At 52.5% G+C, this 18,145-nt stretch overlaps 1 protein-coding gene across 3 annotated transcripts; it reads right to left on the bottom strand.

The window, feature by feature from the left end:
- Nucleotides 1-1,637: 1,637 nt before the first annotated feature.
- DNAL4 (dynein axonemal light chain 4) lies at nt 1,638-13,417 on the bottom strand. 3 transcript variants are annotated; one of them, XM_043882395.1, is made up of 5 exons: nt 13,314-13,417; nt 5,676-5,883; nt 4,040-4,123; nt 2,632-2,730; nt 1,638-2,106 (listed from the first exon to the last, which is right to left on the bottom strand). In XM_043882395.1, the coding sequence occupies exons 2-5, from the start codon at nt 5,742-5,744 to the stop codon at nt 1,888-1,890; spliced, it is 471 nt and encodes a 156-aa protein (XP_043738330.1). In that variant the 5' UTR covers nt 5,745-5,883; nt 13,314-13,417; the 3' UTR covers nt 1,638-1,887. The 3 variants fall into 3 exon arrangements, with proteins under 3 accessions (XP_043738330.1, XP_043738332.1, XP_043738331.1); XM_043882397.1 differs by having other exon boundaries at nt 1,638-2,045; XM_043882396.1 differs by having other exon boundaries at nt 1,638-2,730.
- Between the last annotated feature and the right edge of the window lie 4,728 nt (nt 13,418-18,145).

The raw sequence follows: 18,145 nt of genomic DNA, 5'->3' as shown, positions 1-18,145 counted from the left end.
GCTGCTGCGTTTTATCCCCATTTTACAGACAAAGCCACTGGGGCTAGCGAGGTTAGGAAGAGCAGGGCTGGGCCGGAGTCAGGCCTGTGGACCTCAGAGCCCACACTCCCCGGATGCCACCCTACCACTTGGGATTCGGGCTGAGCCTGGCTTACTTCGTGGCACCTACGTGTGGCAGATTAGAGGCAAGAACAGCTGCCAAGGCGGCAGTTAATAAACTGTAGCTATTCCAGGCCTCAGCGCCCACCTCCTTGTATTCCCATCTGCACGCCTTGCCAACCACCCCCCGCAGCACCTGGTGTGGCCCAGGGCTCGGGTCAGCGCAGGTCCAAGGTAAGGGAGTTGCCTCCACCCCCCAACCCCCACCCCACAAGTCCCAGAGGGTCAGATGACCAGTTAGGTCTAGATAACCAGCCCTGGGGCAGTGACCCTGACCTCCTTCTCTTTCTCAGGACCCCACGTGCAGCAGCAACTCAGCGAACACTTGTGAAATTCACCAGTGGTCCGCCGTGCTCCCCTCCCTAGTCAGCCGCCTGGGTCTCTGCGTAGAACTTAGAGGAAGGAGGGGATGCCGGCCAGCAGAGCAGTCGACAGATTCCACGACAAATGGACTCGAAGACTTAGGAGGCCGTGACCGGGCCAGGGCCCAGGGCTGCCAGGCCTGGACGTTCTGGTGAGCCATCTCAGGAAGGGAAGGTAGGCTGGGGGCAGGGCAGGCTGGCCCAGGTCTGCCCAGACTTGGCATTTCTAGGGGTGAGACTCAGATTGGGGGGAGGGGGCTTCTCAGGTCTGCAGGGCGGCCCCTCACGCCACGTATCTACTCCTAGCGTCACTTGGCCCGGAACACCTCCTCCCTGGGGAAAAGCCCTCTCTCCCTTGAGAGCTGGCTTTCAGGGCCCACCCCGCCAGGGGCTCCCCGACACTCCCTAGGCTGGGCGTGGAGGCCTTCCGTCCACCCCCACCATGCCCCGTCCTCTCTTTTTCAAAAACTTAATTTATTTTTGGTGGCCCCGGGTCCTCCTCGCTGCGCACGGGTTTCTCTCGCTGCGGCGAGCGGGGGCTGCTCTCTAGCCGTGGAGCTGGCTCCTCCCGTTGCGGACCACGGGCTCTACAGAGCGCAGGCTCCGCAGCTGTGCTGCACAGGCTGAGCTGCTCCGCGGGATGTGCGATCTTCCCAGGCCAGGGATTGAACCCGTGCCCCCTGCACTGGCACGCGGATTCTCAACCGCTGGACCAGCAGGGAAGACCCTTCTTTTATTTCATCACTTTTCACGTCCAGTTGAAACAACTGGGTTCCTGCGTTCCTCCTCCACAGACCGCGAACTCACTGAGGGGGGTCTGTGGCTTCTCCGTCTTGGTGTCCCCACTCCCGGGGGCCCTGGCCCTCAGTGCTGCTTGAAGAAACATCTCTGAACGGGACGACACGATGTGAGACTGAAAGCGTCTTTACAGTGGCCCAGTCTGGCCATCAGGGTGCCTAAGTCAGTGACCCCGGGGCCCGCACCGTGAGGGAACGGGGAGGGGCAGGGCCTGGGCGCTGAGACGCCAGCAGCCTCACCAGGTTCCTGGGACCCCGGCACAGCCTGGCAATACTGAGCCTGGCTCCCCAGCCCCGCCAAGAGACTATAAGATCAAGGTCAGTTTTTGGTTATTTTAATTGTAAAATCCAAGACATTTATATATAAATAAGACCGCTGTGTAAAATAGGATTCACCCTTCTACTAAAACCCTTCTCCCCACACTCAAATAGAATATAGAAAACCCAGCAGAGATAAGAAGTACAAATCGGCATGCGGTCCCTGATGAGAAGTAAGTGGCAGGCCAGGTTTCCCTGCTGAAGCAGGCCTCGCGGCGAGGGCGCTCCTGGCCCAGGCGTCTCACCGGAGGTCAGTGACACTTCCAGAAACCGCGCAGACGTGGTTCCCGCACCCTCAGCCACTGGTTACCAACTGCACACGTGGAGGCAAGGTGGGGGGAGGGCCGGGACGGAGCGGGGGCGGGGACAGGCTGCTTGGTCCTCATGCCAAAGCCAGGGGGCCGTGGAGCTGTGGGCCCGACGTGACGCGGCGGCTTGTTCAGCCCGGGGCCAGGCGGGGAAAGGGGCTTCTGGGGGTGGGGGTTCACTGCTTCTCCAGAAGTCGAGGAGAGAAGCCCTTAGTGACCCCCTAAGCTGAGAGGCTCCCTCGAGGCCATCTGCAGACGCCCCGTCAAGATAAGGACGGGCGGACGCCTGCCCACAGTGCTGGGTGTGGGCAGGCGTGGGGGGCTGGCAGGTCCCTGTGAGAAAAAAATGCCACCCCCGCCCCTCCTTCGACCCTGTCACACCCCCCAGCCCCCCGCTGCTGCCCCCTCACACCCGGGGACTCGGCGTGAGATGGTTGCGGATGCACACGCGGGGCGCGGCTCAGGACACGGAACACAGGACAAGGAAGAAAAGCCCCCAGCCTTCCTCTGGAAGGTCAGGACCTGCCCGTGGCTGCTCCCCCCTCCCAGGGGAACAGCGGGGTGGGGTGGCGGGGGAAAGGGCTGCGGGGGCGGGGCGGGGAAGGGCGGGGGGACAGTGTGTCAGGAGCATTTCCAGACACACACAGCCAGGGTCCCCCCGAAGTACAGGTAGAGGAGGTTCTTCACCTCGTGTGTGATCTCAAAGCCGAAGCCTTCGCCGATCACCACGTGCCAGGAGGAGCCGAACTTCTTGTCCATGGTCTCTTTGATCATCTTGGCAGCGCTCTGCAACGAGACCAGGCTCGTCGGGGGCGGGTGGGTGGGGGGCAGCTTGGGGGGGAGAGGGGTCAGCAGGAGAGAGGCCTTGTAGCCTCGGGGCTGCTGTTCGGCTCTCGGAACCTTCAGACAGGGTTTCCGCCCCTCCTAACCAGGGGTCGCGACACAGCTACGGCGAACCGGACGTTCTACCTCAGCCGTCGGAAGACACGGGTGAGGCGGCAGGGCGGGGCGTTGGACCTGAGACGGGGCCTCCGGCTGGAGCTCGGGCTGTGCCCCCGGTGCCCGCGCCCACAAGGCTGCTGTCAGCCCTCAATGAGCCAGCGCCCCCGAGTGCGCGCTCCAAGTGCGCGCTGCGAATGCAGCGATTGCCATCATCACGGTGCAGACTCAGGGCTACCTTCAGGGCGCACAGAGGCTTTCCCTGGCGCATCTGGTGGGCTCTGGGAGAGAAGCCGGCTTTGCCTCCCTCAGCTGCGGCAGCGGCCCCCCCCCCCCCCCCCCCCCCCCCCCGTCCTTCCCCAGCTCGCTCTTTCAAGAGGTCTGGGGAGGGGCGGAGGCCCGGCCTTCGCGGGGTGAAGCCCCAGGCTCCAGCACTTGCTGCGCGCTGGCCGCGCCCACCGCCATGCCAGGCGCCTCACCCACATCATTTCAGAACGTCTGTCCTCAGGACCACCCAGCGAGGAGGCAGCATCCTCGCCTCCGGCACAGACCGGGAAACTGGGGCCGGGCGATGAGAACTGGCCTGTCCAAGGTTAAAGAGCTAGCAAGGGGCTGGAGACTGAGATTTGAGCTTGGGCCTGCCTGGCCTGAAGCCTGGGTACACAGTGGCCAGGGTCGGCCTCCCCCACAGGCTGCCACCACACTGGCTTCCTTCTTGTTCACCAGCAGACTGATGAATGGCTTTTCCTGTGTTGATGCCTACCTGTCGTATTGCCAGCACCTAGGACAGTGCCTGGCACAGGGATGGTGTTTAACATCTTTTCTGAATGGATGAATGGATACATGAATGAATGCCTGGGCGGGCCTCTGTTCTCCACTGGGATGGAGCCAGGGGGAAAGGTAACCTATTTTGCAGCCCACCTGAGACGGGGCACGTGGACAGGGGCGTCACAGAAAGTCCCCCGGCTCTTCTCCCTCTAGCACTGGGTCAGTGCCCGAGATAGCACCAGCTTCTGCCCTCACCGGCCTTCCACGCGCTCTGAATGCTTCCCAGGAAGGATTTAGCCTGGCCCCAGCGGCACTCTCTATAGCTGGATGCGGGGACTGGGGCCACAGGGGTCACCCAAGGCACGAGGGGCCACACTGATGGCAATACCTCATTGTTGTTGGAGAACTTCTCACAGGCCGTGACGCACAGCTCCATGGTCTCCACTCGCATCTCCTCCGGCATGTCCGAGTGCTGGAGGCGGGGCGGGGACAGACAGACAGAGCCTCAGCCTGTGACCCGTCTTCTGGGCTGGCCTCTCGTCCCAAGCTTAAGGCACGGGCAGAGCCCAGAGAGATGACCCGTCTGCTGACGGAACCGAGCGAGGCCTCGTGGGCTCTTACGCCCGGGGCCCCTGTGTAACCAATGCATCCCAGCGACATACAGGGGAAGGCGGCTGGCCCAGGCAGGAGCACGCCGGCCGCAGAGACACTTCACCAGCAGCCTCAGGGCACAGCTGACTCGCTCAGATCCTGAAGAGATGGTGTGGCCGCGCTGAGGGCCCCCTGCTGTTCTTCCTGGCCCTCTCTGGGTGCCCTCCTCCCCTGGGCTCCGTCTCCACCCTCGCCTCTTCTCCAGCTCCTGCTCTCCAGGGGCCCCGCCCTGCTCTGTGGGTGCAGACACCTTCTATGCGGGCAGGGTTCCCACATGTTCACCCCTACTTTAACTTCTTTTTGGGGGCTCCGGATTCCTATGTCCAACTGCCTACTTGCCAGCTTCAGAGGTCTGAAAGATAACGCTTGATGTTCTCCCACAAATCTAGTCCTCCGTCTTCCCCCTTTTGGTAACCGACACAGTTTTCTCTCCCACACTCAGGACAAAACCAACCCTGGCAGTCACCCTTGGCCTGCTTTCCCTCACACCCAGCATCCAGTGCACTGCTGAATTCTACTGCTCTGCCGTCAACATCTGTCGAGAACCCTACCCTGTCTTGCCATCTCTGCTCCGTGACCTGGACCCGGCCACCCTCTCTCTCCCTGGGCCTCTGCAGTAGCATCCTGGTTGGTCTCCCTCCTTCACCTCGGGTTCCCTAAAATCCACTCTCCATCCAACAGCTGGAGGGCTCTTTCAGAAACATTAAAAAGATCACTGGACTCCTACTCCTCTGCTGAAGGCTCTTTACTGTTTCCCTTTGAAGTCAGGATGGGATCCCCATTGCATGCTGTGGCCCCCAGGCCTGGCAGGCTGACACTTACATCCTGTGCCCCCTCCCTTAGCACTTATTCCAGCCACACTGGCCTTCCTCCGGCGCCTCCCAGACGCTGAGCCTGCTCGGGCTTTCCATGCCTGCTGCTCCCCCTGCCTGGAGAATGTTCTCCAGACTCTCACAAGGCGTGCTCCCTGACTTTATTCAGGTCTCTGATCAGAGAACCCTTTCCAGAAGCCAATCTTTACTCTCCAGCTCCTTGCTTTTGCTTTATTTTTCTTCAGGGCACTTGTGACCTGAAATTATGTTCTTTAAACCTTTTTTTCACGTGGGCCAGGCCTCTGTCTTGTTCACTCCCATATCCACAGTGCCCAGAACAGCGCCCAATATGTAGTAGGTGGCCTAAATAATTGTTGAATGAATGAATGGATGAATGAAAGAATGAATTACTGTAGGCGCCCTCTTGGTCTCTAGACTGGCCAGCAGAGCCCGTCATAACCTCCTCCCAATGCTATCCTGCAGCGGACAAGCTCCCCCTTGCCTCTTTCTCTAGGGCTCTTGGGCCCTGCTGGCCACCTGCCTCCCTCCCCTGGGCCTTACCCTGACCAGAGGGAAGGTCTGCAGTCGTTTATAATCAGCCTCATCTTTCTTCCCTTCTGTTTCTCCCATGATACTTCCACTGTGACCAGGAGGAGAGAGGGATGTTTTCAGGAGGTGCTGGGACTGGTAATTAAGACACACCCAGGAGATTCAGGAAGCAGGCCCTGCCAGCTTGGTGGAAGCAGAAAATGTCTTTCCCCAAGGGGTGCTGCAGAAAACAGGAAAAACCAGGAGAAACGAGTTGGCTTAAAAACTATACATCACAAATTAGAAATGTCTCAGTAACAATCTGACACCTCCCCGTCTCAACTCCTCCACATCCTTTTCCAAATGGCCAGCAAGTCTGGAGACGGGAGGATGAGTCAACACGAGATGCTGGGACCCAGTTAAGAACACGCTGATACGATGCTGCAAGCCCACACTGTCATTATCAAGACAAATACTGACTGCGGGCCAGGCCGAGGGTAGAGCCTTCAGCTTGCAATTAACGAACTTGGCTTCTCTGCTAGGCCACTATGTACATCATCCTTGCTTCTCGGCAGAAATGGTCAGGAAGTGAAATGTCAGGTTGTGCTCAACAGTCCTGGGCTTATGGGCAAGCAAGTGCCTCCTTCCACAGGTCCTGGCTCTAGAGGAGAAATGTGACCAGTGATGCTCTGTGCCCTCCATGGTGTGCCAGGCAGCCCGGCTCTCCTAGTCCACTCCCGCAGGCCGCCCTGTCCTGTCCGGCTGGCCCAGGAGCTGGGAGGTTCAGGCCTTAGTTCCTGGTCCTTCCACTCACTAGTTATGTGGTCTTGGGCCTCAGATTCCTCATCAGTAACATGAAGGTGGTCATGTCTACCTCGTGGGGCTGTTACAAGAATCAAATGAGATGGCGTATGCCAGGCACGTAGTAGGCACTCAGCAAATACCCAGCAAACTGTCTTTCCCTCCCTCTGGCTCCCTGGAGATTCACACAAGGATATGATGGAAAAGTTATAAAGCCTAATACACATGCGTAGATTTCTTTTTTCTTTCCAAATCTTACGGAAAAACAGATGGGGCTCTTCCTTAAAAGATGGGCCTGGATCCTAAATGACTGGAAGCAGAGCTTGAAACTCAGTGTTTCTCTCTATCCTACAAGTCAATTTATCCTATAACTAAAAGAACTTTTAATCTCAGAAGTACAACTAATATAAATGAAAACAAACCACCACATCATTAAACCCCTTTTAACTGTCCTTATTGGACAAATGGGTGTCCCTGATGGCTCAGTAGCAGAGAATCTGCCTTCAATGCAGGAGCCACAGGTTTGATCCCTGACTTGAGATGATCCCCTGGAGGAGGAAATGGCAACCCACTCCAGTGTTCTTACCTGGAGAGTCCCACAGACAAGAGGAGCCTGGCGGGCTATAGTCCATGGGGTTGAAAAGAGTTGGATAGGACTGAGCTGGTATGCAAGTACAGCCAAATAATGTTATAATATTCCAGCATCGCTCACATTTCCAAATTAATTTTCACTGCACAGCCCCCAAACCCTGAAGATGCCCAGCGTAGTAACCAACGGGTAGGTAATGACGGGTGACATCAGTTGGGTCTCCCGCGGGCCAGACACTGTTCCAAGGACTCCATGTGCATTTACTTGGCCCTGTGCCACCAACCACCCCATGAGTTAGGTCCTGCATGTAAGGGAGGTGTCACTACTCCGAAGGTCACTCAGCTACTGAACGGCAGACCTGGGGCTGACCCGGGATGGTCTCCGGCACAGGTGATCCTAACACCCTCCTCACAGCAGGCACACGAGGTGGGTGCCCACACACCTTCCCCCCTGAGGCATGACCACTAGCACGGCTCCCGTGATCCCAGAAGTGAGAGGAACGTTAGAGCTTCCCTTTCAGTGTCTCCCCTTCCAGTGCTAACTTGATCCTTGTTTGGTCAAGCCTTAAGCTTTCTGGGCACATTTTTTTCTGGGTGGTGCAGAAATCCTCAGCACTACTCCATGTGGTCGGCTCCCTCGAGGGAAGCTGGAGGCCTGGCGTCACCCTCTGCCTCCCCTCCCCCCCATCGCCTGGGTATGCTCTGGTTTCCCAGCGGACAGACGGCTCCTCTTATCTCACCATCCTGGGCATTTGTACCACCCGGATATTAGCCGTGTCTGTTTGTCTCTACATATAAGCTGGCAAACGACCAAGTACGATCTCACTGTACTTTCTGCTTAAGTTCCTTTATTTCACCAAAGGCAGTGAATCATCTTGTCCTTTCTTGTTCCTATTAAGGCCCCATTCCCCCCGTCCTCCTTGCAGTCTTTGGTAAAGGCCACTTTGTCGCCTCCTCCCCAGCATCATCAAGGGGTGACAGAAGGTGGGGGCTACACTGATGTAGAAGGATTATATCCTTTGTAAGCTTTGCTGTCTCCCGAGACTTTCAAGTGGGAACAACTTATGACACTGAAGCGGCTGCTTTAGGCCCCTTCCACCTGAATATTTCAATCCGATTCAATCCGGCCTCTGGGCTAACAAGTGCCAGCGTGGAGGGGAACTCAGAGGCAACTGTGTACACGTCTGCCCTCCGGGACCTCACAGTCCATGACCACTGCTCGGACTCTGCTTCGGCACGTGGAATCCTGGATGAAACCACACTTCAGAGGTGTTATCAAAGCCGATTCTTCAGGAACAAAGTGGGAAAGCCACTGGGACAGTTTTTTTTTTTTTTTTTCGGGGGGTGGGATATCACCTGATAGAGAAGAGAAGGTACAAGACTATAAGGGCATTAAGGCTAGAGTACCAGCTCTGAAACCGAAAGCAGTTCTGCCCTCTTCCCTGCTTTGCAGCCTGAGGCAAGTAATTTAACCTCCTGAGCCTTGGTGTCCTCCTTTGCGAAGTGGGATGATCCCACTTTCTCCTTCTCAGGGAGCTGTCGTGAGCACCAAGTATATATGCATGTGAGCGTTTGGAAACCGTAGGGCCCTCTGCACCCAGCATCACGCTGCTCTAACCACCACCATGTTATCAGCCGGGACTTCGTCCACATCATTCGGCCACGTTTATTAAGGATCGTGACTGCAAATGGCTTTTCCTAACCTCTACACACACTTCTGGGGATCCAAAAGGGATGAGACAGAATGAAAAGGAACAGTTATAGACAAGGTGTCTCCAAATGTAAAAAGGTAGAATTTTTTATGACATTGTATCATTATGGTACAACTATAGGCATTCAGCTCGGATTTTAAAACCCTGCTGAAAGAATGTTACCCAAAATAGCACAACTCAAGTTTTAATAACCTTATCAATCTTCCATGCAAACGAGTGTGTGCCTGACAGGTCCAGGCCAGGAAGCAGTTGCGTCAGGTCTAAAAGAGAGCCCTTTAATAATTTAAGTGTGCTCCCGGCCAGGGCATGCGAATCTGTTGGGTAGCAGAGCTTGACTCTCCCCAGGGCCCGTCTGGGTACACAGAGCCAGCGTCAGCCTTGCTCCCTCTCTGCCCTTTATTCTCCTTCTCACCCAAGGGCCCTTCTGGAGCCTTACGCAGCCTCGCCCGTGTCTGACGCGAGGCTTCTCCTCGGCAACGAGCTGGGCTCCTCATCTCATCATCTTGTCAAAGCCTGTGTCCTTTGTTCTTTTGTGGGCACTGACCTCAGTCACCATTTATTCTTTTGCTTCTGAAATGTTTGGGAAGAATCCTTAAGTGGGTTAGGGGATGTGGGAAGGACGAAGGAAAAACGAACGAATTCTGGGAAACAAGGCCAAAAAGGTCTGCTAGCAGGCCCCTCACCACCCCCTCCAGCCACTCAGCACCTGGAACAAGCTTGGTCCGTAGACCACGGCTTGCCGCCTTGACCTCTTTCCAGCATCGGAGAGATGGGAGGACATGTGTGGAGCATAGCTTTATGGTTGTGAGTACAGCCTCCACAGGAAGGTCTGGCTTCACACCTCGGACTGTCTCGGATAAGTGTTTACCTCTCCAGGCCTCAGTTTTCTCATATGGAAGCTGGGTCTAAGAACAGACTCTACTTCACAGTCAATGTCAGCTTTTGTTACTGGTGTGGGAGGAAGCGTCCTTCTTTGAATCCCAACCAACTAATCGGTGAAATGCTCAGGCAAACAGACCAACACTCATTGAGCTCCCGCTCTGTGTTGTTAGTACTGAGCCAGGAAGGAGTCACAGGGAATTCTGCAAACACAGTTGGGCCGGGGGGCTGGGGTGGAGTGATACGGTGCGTTCACACCTGCTGTCTCATTTCATCCCAGAACAACCTGTGCGGGCAGCACCCGCTCACAGTTCTCAGACAAGGCACCTTAGAGAGGTCTGGGGGCTGGCCTGGGGGGACACAGCCAGCAATGACACAGCCAGGATCGGAATCCTTATCTATTCTTCTCTACCTTTTGCGCTTTCTCTCCTGTCCCAAGTAAGAAGGAAACAAGACAGTAACACAAACAATGTCCATCCTTGGCAGCCGGCGGTTCAGACTCCTGCCCACATAGGCCTGCTGGTTCCAGCCGTAGTGAGGCTACACACACCCTCCAGACCTCGAACATCCTCCTGCCCTCCCCTGACAAGTCCACCCTCCGCCTTCTGGCAAACAAAAGGTGAGGCTCGTAAGGTGAGGAGAAAGGAATCTGAGGACTTGAAGGCATTCATCTAAGATATCGGGGAGGTCAGGAAACAACACGGACCATCTAGGTTTCACCATCAGTTTGAAATGCATCATCTACTATAAAAGAAAGTTTCAAGAGTAAGAAAGAGATGATTGCAGGATAAAGAACAGTCCTCGAGAAGACAGTTACTTTTCATGTACACAAAGGGTTTTTGTTTTTGTTTTTCACATCCCCCTTATTTTTTTTAATTTCACTTAGGTCTGGTGAAAACTGATGTGCCTTAAACCAGGGAGAGGGAAGGAAAGAAAGATGGAGAGATGGAGAGATAAGAGATCAAGACATTTTCTTTATGTGTAAGATGATGTAATAAACCATACTGACTCACATGGTACTCCCTCATGGACATACCCAAGTTTGGATGCAATCCAAACACTTTAGTCAAGATACAAAGTACAACAAATAGCATTAACTATCACAGTCATCACAGGGGAACAGCTGCTTACTACAGACAGTGGATTACTAAGTCTCTTACCCGCCCCTTCCCCACCTCCCCTCCCTTTCACACCTACTCCCCCCCCTTTCACACCTACTCCCCCCTTTCCTACTCAAGAGAACAGATTTGAACGTAAGTGACTAAGAATGATGTTATCACAAAAATAAACTGGAATTAGCACTGAGTTACTTTTTAAAAAAATCATTCATAATCACTAATTACCGGTGATGTCTCATAGCCAGTCACGACTCAACAGTGCGTCGTGAGTCCAGACAATCTCCCGGGGATGAAGGACTTGATTTGCTCTCCTGTAGATACCCCCAGAGCAGTTTCCAGTGTCTGGCACATGGCAGAAGCCCAAGAAATATCTAAACTCTAATTAAACTGTATTTCATTTGTCCCCTGGGAAGGGGGGCCCTATCAAATCCCCTCAATAACATCTATTGAGCACTGACCTTAAGCAAGGCAACAGGATGGGTGTTTTATGTAGAGGATCTCATTTACTCCCCCTAAGAACTCCATCAGATGAACACTATTATCCCTACTTCCCTGATGATCATTCAGGCTGAGCAAAGCAAAGTGACTTCCCACCCAGCTAATAAATGAATGAGCCAGGATGCACTCAGCCATAAATGATTTTAGGACTAAGCTTTTTCAACTGCTCTGCTATAAGCAAGAGAGAGTCTCTGCTTTCAAGGAGCATGCAATCTAATATGAGGGAACAACACACATACACAAGGAACTAACTATGTTCATGGCAGAGAACAGGAATGCCACCAGACAGACACAGAACTAGAGGAAAGAGGAGAATTCTGGAGGACAGGGAAGAGGACAGTGAGAGTTTGGTGGCAAAGGCAGCATTTGAATCAGACCTTAAAAGGTGAGTGGGAATCCTGACTGATGGGCAACGTGAGGAAGACATTCCAGGCAGAGTGATGAACAAACACAGTGATGTGGAAGCAGAAAGCTCAAAGTGTTTTATGGGAAAGTCTAACAGTCCAATATGGCCAGAGGACAGAACCTGGCAAATGAGAAGAGAGGAGGCATGCTGGGAAAGAGGCTGTGGTGGGTTGTGGATGTGGAGAAGAGCCCTGAGACCCAGGCTTAAGAAATATGGATATTTTTAGTGGAGAAAGAGAAGTCCTTTGGAGGTCTCCTGGGGGCTGGTGACATGGCTGTGTTTTGACAATTACTCTGGTGGACTGGGTTAACAGGAGGAGATACTGGGGGTAGGAACACCAGTTAGGAAGCTATAGCAATGGCCTGGGTGACAGGCATTAAAAACTTGAACCAGGAGGATGGCTTCAGGCATGGAGAGACTATGAGATCCTTGCAGAGGCAGAACCAAAGATGTAACACTGCCTAAGTGGGATAAGCAGGGCAGAGGGGCAGATGATGCCCCAGAAGGATGGTGATCTAACTGAGAGAGACAGGAGAATTCAGGTAGAACAGATGGACAGACAGAGATGTGGGATGCTGTGATGTTTGAATTACTGAGTTTAATCTGTTGGCGAGATATGCAAATGGAGGTATCTCCTCAGGAGCAGAGGATCACAGAATCATGGATTACCAGGGGCAGGAGGGGAGCCGTCAAGTCCAATCAATAAAGCAATATCTATTCCAACGCCCACCCCCAAAGTCTCACTAACCATGGAAGCCCAGGAGAAATACCTGAGCTGGAGATGTGAATTAGAGGGTGAAATGGAGAAACAGAGTGATTCTCAGGGGGAGGGAAATGCACGGAAATATGAGACAAAGGAAGGAAGTTCATATTATTCTCAGAATCCACCGAGGAGATGTGCTATAGTATCCTAATTCTGTATATACTCAGGCTGGACTCCAGGGAGATTAGAGAACTTGCTAGGGTCCTGTAGCTGGGAATCCAAATTAAGTTTGCCAAGTCCTTTTCTCCAGGAGACGTGAAGGACAGGGAAGCCTGGTGTGCTGCAGTCCATGGGGTCGCAAAGAGTCGGAGGACAAGACTGAGCGACTGAACAACAACAAAGTCCTTTTCACTACACTTCAAACTTCCCATGAGGATCACGTCCTCGGGGAAGTCTACAGTTGGGTCAAAGAATCACATCCTGGAACGTCAGAGTCAAAGAGACCTTAGGGATCATTTCAACCTCATTTACAAATAGGGAAACTGAGGCCCAAAGAGGGAAATGACCAGCCTCGACTCCCAGACAGTCGTCAACTGTCCAACTCAAGCGGTCTGGAAGGAGGCGATGGCGACCACCCACCCAGCCGCGGGAGGAGGGGGTTACTCTGCGAACGATGGGGAATCAAGGTGCAGGGGGAGTCGGGTTAGAGAGGACGGGGGAACGTGAAGCTGAAGGGCCTGCAGAGTAGCGACGGCGAAACTGTCTCGACAGAGCTCGCAGGTCCCCGAAGTGGTGGTGGGGGGTAGGGGGTGGGGGTTGGGAGGATCTGAAACTGGGGACCAACAGGCAGAAGGCTAAGGTGGGGCCTCCGCGGTGGGCGAGGCCCCGCCCGCCCCGCAATTCCTCCCGGCCCCCTTTCGGGCCGGCCCTCCCCGCCCAGTTGCCCGCCGCACCCCGTGGCCTCACCTGCTCCCGAGGGGGCCGGAGCTAAGGCCTCAGCGAGCGCACCCCCGCCAGGGTTGTCAAGGAGCGAAACAAGAGTGTCTTAGCAACAGCGAGGAAGTCCTGCCCCCTCACCGGACGTTACGGGACTTTTACTTCCTATTGGTGAGCCAAGATGTCAATCAACACTGAAGGGCCCTACAACGGGAGATTGTACGGAAAGAGGCGTGGCTTACAGATTGAGGAGGCGGGGCTTCACTTATAGTTGTCTTAAGTGGGCCTGAGGAGTCGGGCATAAACAGAAGTTCTCATTTTGGAGAAATTTAGAAGAGCGGTATTATCTGGAGAGTTCCTTTTAGTCATTCGAAACAGCAAATGCAACTTGTTAGTGTCCTGACACTAATAGGCCACACTTACTGCAGAAAGCGAAGAACTAAAGAGCCTCTTGATGAAAGTGAAGGAGGAGAGTGAAAAAGTTGGCTTAAAACTAAACATTCAAAAACAAACAAACAACAACAACAAAAAACTAAACATTCAGAAAACTAAGATCATGGCATCTGGTCCCATAACTTCATGGCAAATAGATGGGGAAACAATGAAAACAGTGACAGACTTTATTTTCTTGGGCTCCAAAATCACTGCAGATGGTGACCGCAGTCATGAAATTAAAAGATGCTTGCTCCTTGGAAGAAAAGTTATGACCAACCTAGACAGCATATTAAAAAGCAGAGACATTACTTTGCCAGCAAAGGTCCGTCTAGTCAACACTATGTTTTTTCCAGTAGTCATGTATGGATGTGAGAGTTGGACTATAAAGAAAACTGAGGGCCAAAGAATTGATGCTTTTGAACTGTGGTGTTGGAGAAGACTCTTGAGAGTCTCTTGGACAGCAAGGAGATTCACCCAGTCCATCCTAAAGGAAATCAGTCCTGAACATTCATTGGAAGGACTGATGCTGAAGCTGAAACTCCAATACTTTGGCCACCTGATGCGAAGAACTGACTCATTTGAAAAGACCCTGATGCTGGGAAAGATTGAAGGCAGGAGGAGAAGGGTATGACAGAGGATGAGATGGTTGAATGGCATCACTGACTCGGTGGACATGAGTTTGAGTAAGCTCCGGGAGTTGGTGATGGACAAGGAAGCCTGGCGTGCTGCAGCCCATGGGGTTTCAAAGAGTTGGACACGACTGAGCGACTGAACTGAACTGAACAAAAGCCTAATATAAAGTAGCATCATGTAGGGCTTTTGCATGAGTATTGCACCTGATTCTCTCCACAGTTCTTTTAGGTAATAGTATTCGTAACCACATCCATCTGAACTAAGGTTCAGAGAGGTTACATAGTTTGTTAAAGGAAAAAATCAAGGTTAAGTTCCTGGAGAAGGAACCCAGGGCTCTTGCACTGCAGCACACCCTCATAGAGCTGCCTCAACCTGGTCCGTAGGAGACACTGTAGCATCTGACTTAAAGATATAGTTGCCCAGAGCCTGCCTTTTCTTTCCCTTAGGAGAAATTAATCTGAATGTATTAGTACAATTAGGGAGAACGGAAAGGGGGGAAGGGAGAGAACCCTGCAGATTCAAGGTTTTGATTGGTGGATCAAAGGGTCAGTGAAGTACTTCATATTTTAAACATTTACCCTCCCATGATGGGTACTCTGGGTGGAACTCCACTTCACATTCATTGGCACTTGCTGGGAACTCAGCCCTCGCCAGGTTGATGATTCGCCCTCTCTGATGATTCAGAGAGGAATAAGATGGGGACCTTGGTCCCAGAGAAAGCATGGTCCAGTGTGGGGAAAGCCATGTCAACAAATAGACACAGAGTAATTCATTCTACCGGAGGTCTGATGGAGGTGTGGTCAAGGTCCTGGTTCTCTCCGGGAAGGGAGTAACTAACTCAAAGGAGGTGGTGATTGTGTTGACTGAGTCTAAGGTGACTAGTAGGCTAATGAAGCGGGGAGAGCAGAGTTCGCTGGGAACCTCTGGTGGCTCCAGCAGGCCTGGGTAGAGGATGGTGGGTAGTGAAGACTGTGGAGGTGAAGATGCAGAGGGAAGTAGAGTTTCTTGTTTGTTTGTTTTTGGCTGCTCTGCACGGCTTGTGAGATCTTTGTTCCTCGACCGGGGATTGAACTCAGACCACAGTAGCAAAAGTGCTGAGTCCTAACTACTGCACTGCCAGGGAACTCTGGGAAGTAGGGTTTTGAATGCCGGTTCAGGGAGGTGAGGTGAGAGTGGGGGAAGTAGCTGCTGGAGGGTTGTAGGTAGGGCAGTAACATGGGCAGATTTCAGTTTTGGACGATTCCTTGGATGGAGAAGATGGCAGACTGGATTTGGAATAGGTAGATGAAGGTAGGGGCAGCAGGTTTAGTTTTGAGACTTGCAAGTTTGAGGTTCCCTAGGCCTTTGGCGACTCCCAGCTTGCCTCCCTGGTGTGTTCTGGGGTCCACGGAACATCTGACTCAGCCTCTAGATTCTCCCAATCCTCCTTGCCAAGTTCCTCCAGGAGATGGAAGGTGGCCTTTGAGTGGGATGAAGCTCTTGCTTCCGCCTCTCATCCAAACTTCTCCCCAAAGGGGTCCACATTTTCTGTCTTCTCTTTCTCATCTCCCATTCATTCTGCAGCCCACTGCAATCTGGCTTCCACTCCCACTATGCCACCAAAATTCTTTCTTCCATGGTTACCAGTGACCTCCTGAAGAGCAGAATACAATAGACCCTTGTAGTCTTTATCTTACGGGACCCATCCCCTCTGCTGGAGTAAAACTGTCAACTAAACTCATCTTCAGAGAGGGCTGCAGAGCCACCAAACTGATAATGATTCCATTGTCAATGTCCCTGTAGATTCTGATGGCTCCTGTGTTTCTCTCTCCAGATTAGGCTTGGAATTATAGGCCTAAATATCCACCTCCCCCTTGGCTGTCTCCACCAGAATGTCCCACAAACCCTCTACACTCAGTGTAAACTGAATCCATCATCTTCCTCCAAACTCCTCTCCTGCATCCCCACCTTGGTCAATGGCATTACCCCCATCCCCAGTTGCCCTAATCAGAAATCAGGGCATCTGGGACTTCCCTGGTGGTCCAGTTGTCAAGAATTGTCCGCCTACCAGTGCAGGGGACGCAGGTTCAGTCTCTGATGGGGGAACTAAGATCCTACATGCCTTGTGAGGCAACCAAGCCTGCCAGCCACAATTACTGAACTCACATGCTCTGGAGCCCCTGAGCTGCAACTGAGACCTGACATGGCCAAAAATAAATAAATATTAAAAAATAATAGAATAACAAATAAATCAGGGAATCTTGTCCTTCTCCCTTCCCACCTGAAATCAATCACGAGCCTTCTGATTCCAACTCCTATGTCCTACTTACAGTCCCTTCTAGATGGCACTCCTCATAGACACAACACCATCATCCCACCTGTATTTTTGCAACAACCTCTTAATAGGAATACTTGACTGCAGTCTTGCCCTTCTCTGATCCGCCCTCCATAACACAGTCAGCATGATACTTCTAATACCCAAATTTCACCACTGCATTTCTCTCTTTTTAAAAAAAAATTTATGTATTTATTAATTTTGGCTGCACCAGGTCTTAGTTGCAGCATGTAGAATCTAGTTCCCCGACCAGGACTCAAACCCAGGTCCTCTGCACTGGGAGCTCAGAGTCTTAGCCACTGGACCACCAGGGAAGTCCCTTCCTTCCTCTCTTTAACAACTGTTTCCCTCCCTCCACAGTTGCCCATTGCCTACCAAATGACATCCAGATGCATGGCCTGGCATTTGAGGCTGCCCCCCACCATGGTGTGGGCACCTCCATCACCTTCTGTACTTTATGCTCAAGCCACCCTAGCTGTCATGGCTCTCCACACACTCCACGCCGTTCCTCACCTCCCTGCATCCTTTCCGCCCACGTTCTGCCTCTACCCATTCCTCCTTTTGACTCTATTAGCCCATACAGTTTTGGTCTTCTGTTGCACACACTGGGATCCTGTCACTTGCAACCAGAAGAGTCCTCTGTACTCCCATCTCATCCAGGGCACGTGCCTATCACTGCTGTTCTCCACTGTTTTCTACTTGACTTTAATTCTCCGTCTTTCCCCGTGAGTTTCCTGAGAGCAAGGGCTTTGTCTTGTTCATCTCCGCATTGCTGTGTTTCACACAGGACCTAGCAGAGAGTAGGTGTTTAGTAAATGTTTCATAAATAAATGAGGTAGATAGGATCCTACCCTACTTCTTCAGACTCAGCTCACATCGATCCCCAAGATCCAGCCTGTGTTCTAGCTGTCCCCTTTCATGCACTGCCCCTGCGGTTTAGGATGGTTGATGGTGGACACCCTGGAATCAGTTAGCAATTGCATTGGCTGCAAGTCATAGATAATGGAAAAATCATGATTTAAGATGACATACATTTGTTATTTTTACAGTTTTGGAGTCAGGAGTCTGAAATGGGTCTCAATAGGCTAAAATCCAGGTGACCCCAGGGTTGTTTTCTTTCCTGAGTCTCTGCAGAAGGCTATTTCTTTCCCTTTTCCAGTTTCTAGAGACTTCCTGCCTTCTTCTGACAGAAACTCTTCAGCCTCTTTCATTTCTGAGGACCCCTATGATTACCTTGCACTCAACCAGATAATCCTCATTAATCTCTTTATCTCAAGGTCATCTGATTAGCAACATTAATTCTATCCACAAACTTATTTCTCTCTGCCACATGAGAACATAGTCACAGGTCCTAGGGGATCAGGATGTGGACATCTTTGGGGGAGGGGCATTATTTTACTTCTTATAGTCAGTATGGGTAAAATTTTCACACATAATTGAAAAGAAAGTCTATTCTGTAGTTGCGCTGTTAGGTCAAGTC

Source organism: Cervus elaphus, chromosome 22 (genome assembly GCF_910594005.1).
Source record: "Cervus elaphus chromosome 22, mCerEla1.1, whole genome shotgun sequence".
Classification (NCBI taxonomy): Eukaryota; Metazoa; Chordata; class Mammalia; order Artiodactyla; family Cervidae; genus Cervus; species Cervus elaphus.
This window is presented reverse-complemented; position numbering and strand designations above follow the sequence as displayed.

Excerpts from the sequence above, each read along its gene's own strand:
- DNAL4 (XM_043882395.1), bottom strand. The coding sequence starts at position 5,744 with ATGGGAGAAACAGAAGGGAAGAAAGATGAGGCTGATTATAAACGACTG. Across the intron at positions 2,731-4,039 it reads AGTTCTCCAACAACAATGAG|AGCGCTGCCAAGATGATCAA; the intron begins GTATTGCCATCA and ends GTCTCGTTGCAG. Across the intron at positions 2,107-2,631 it reads GCTTTGAGATCACACACGAG|AAGCCCCTTTCCCCGCCTGG; the intron begins GTGAAGAACCTC and ends CCCCACCCCCAG.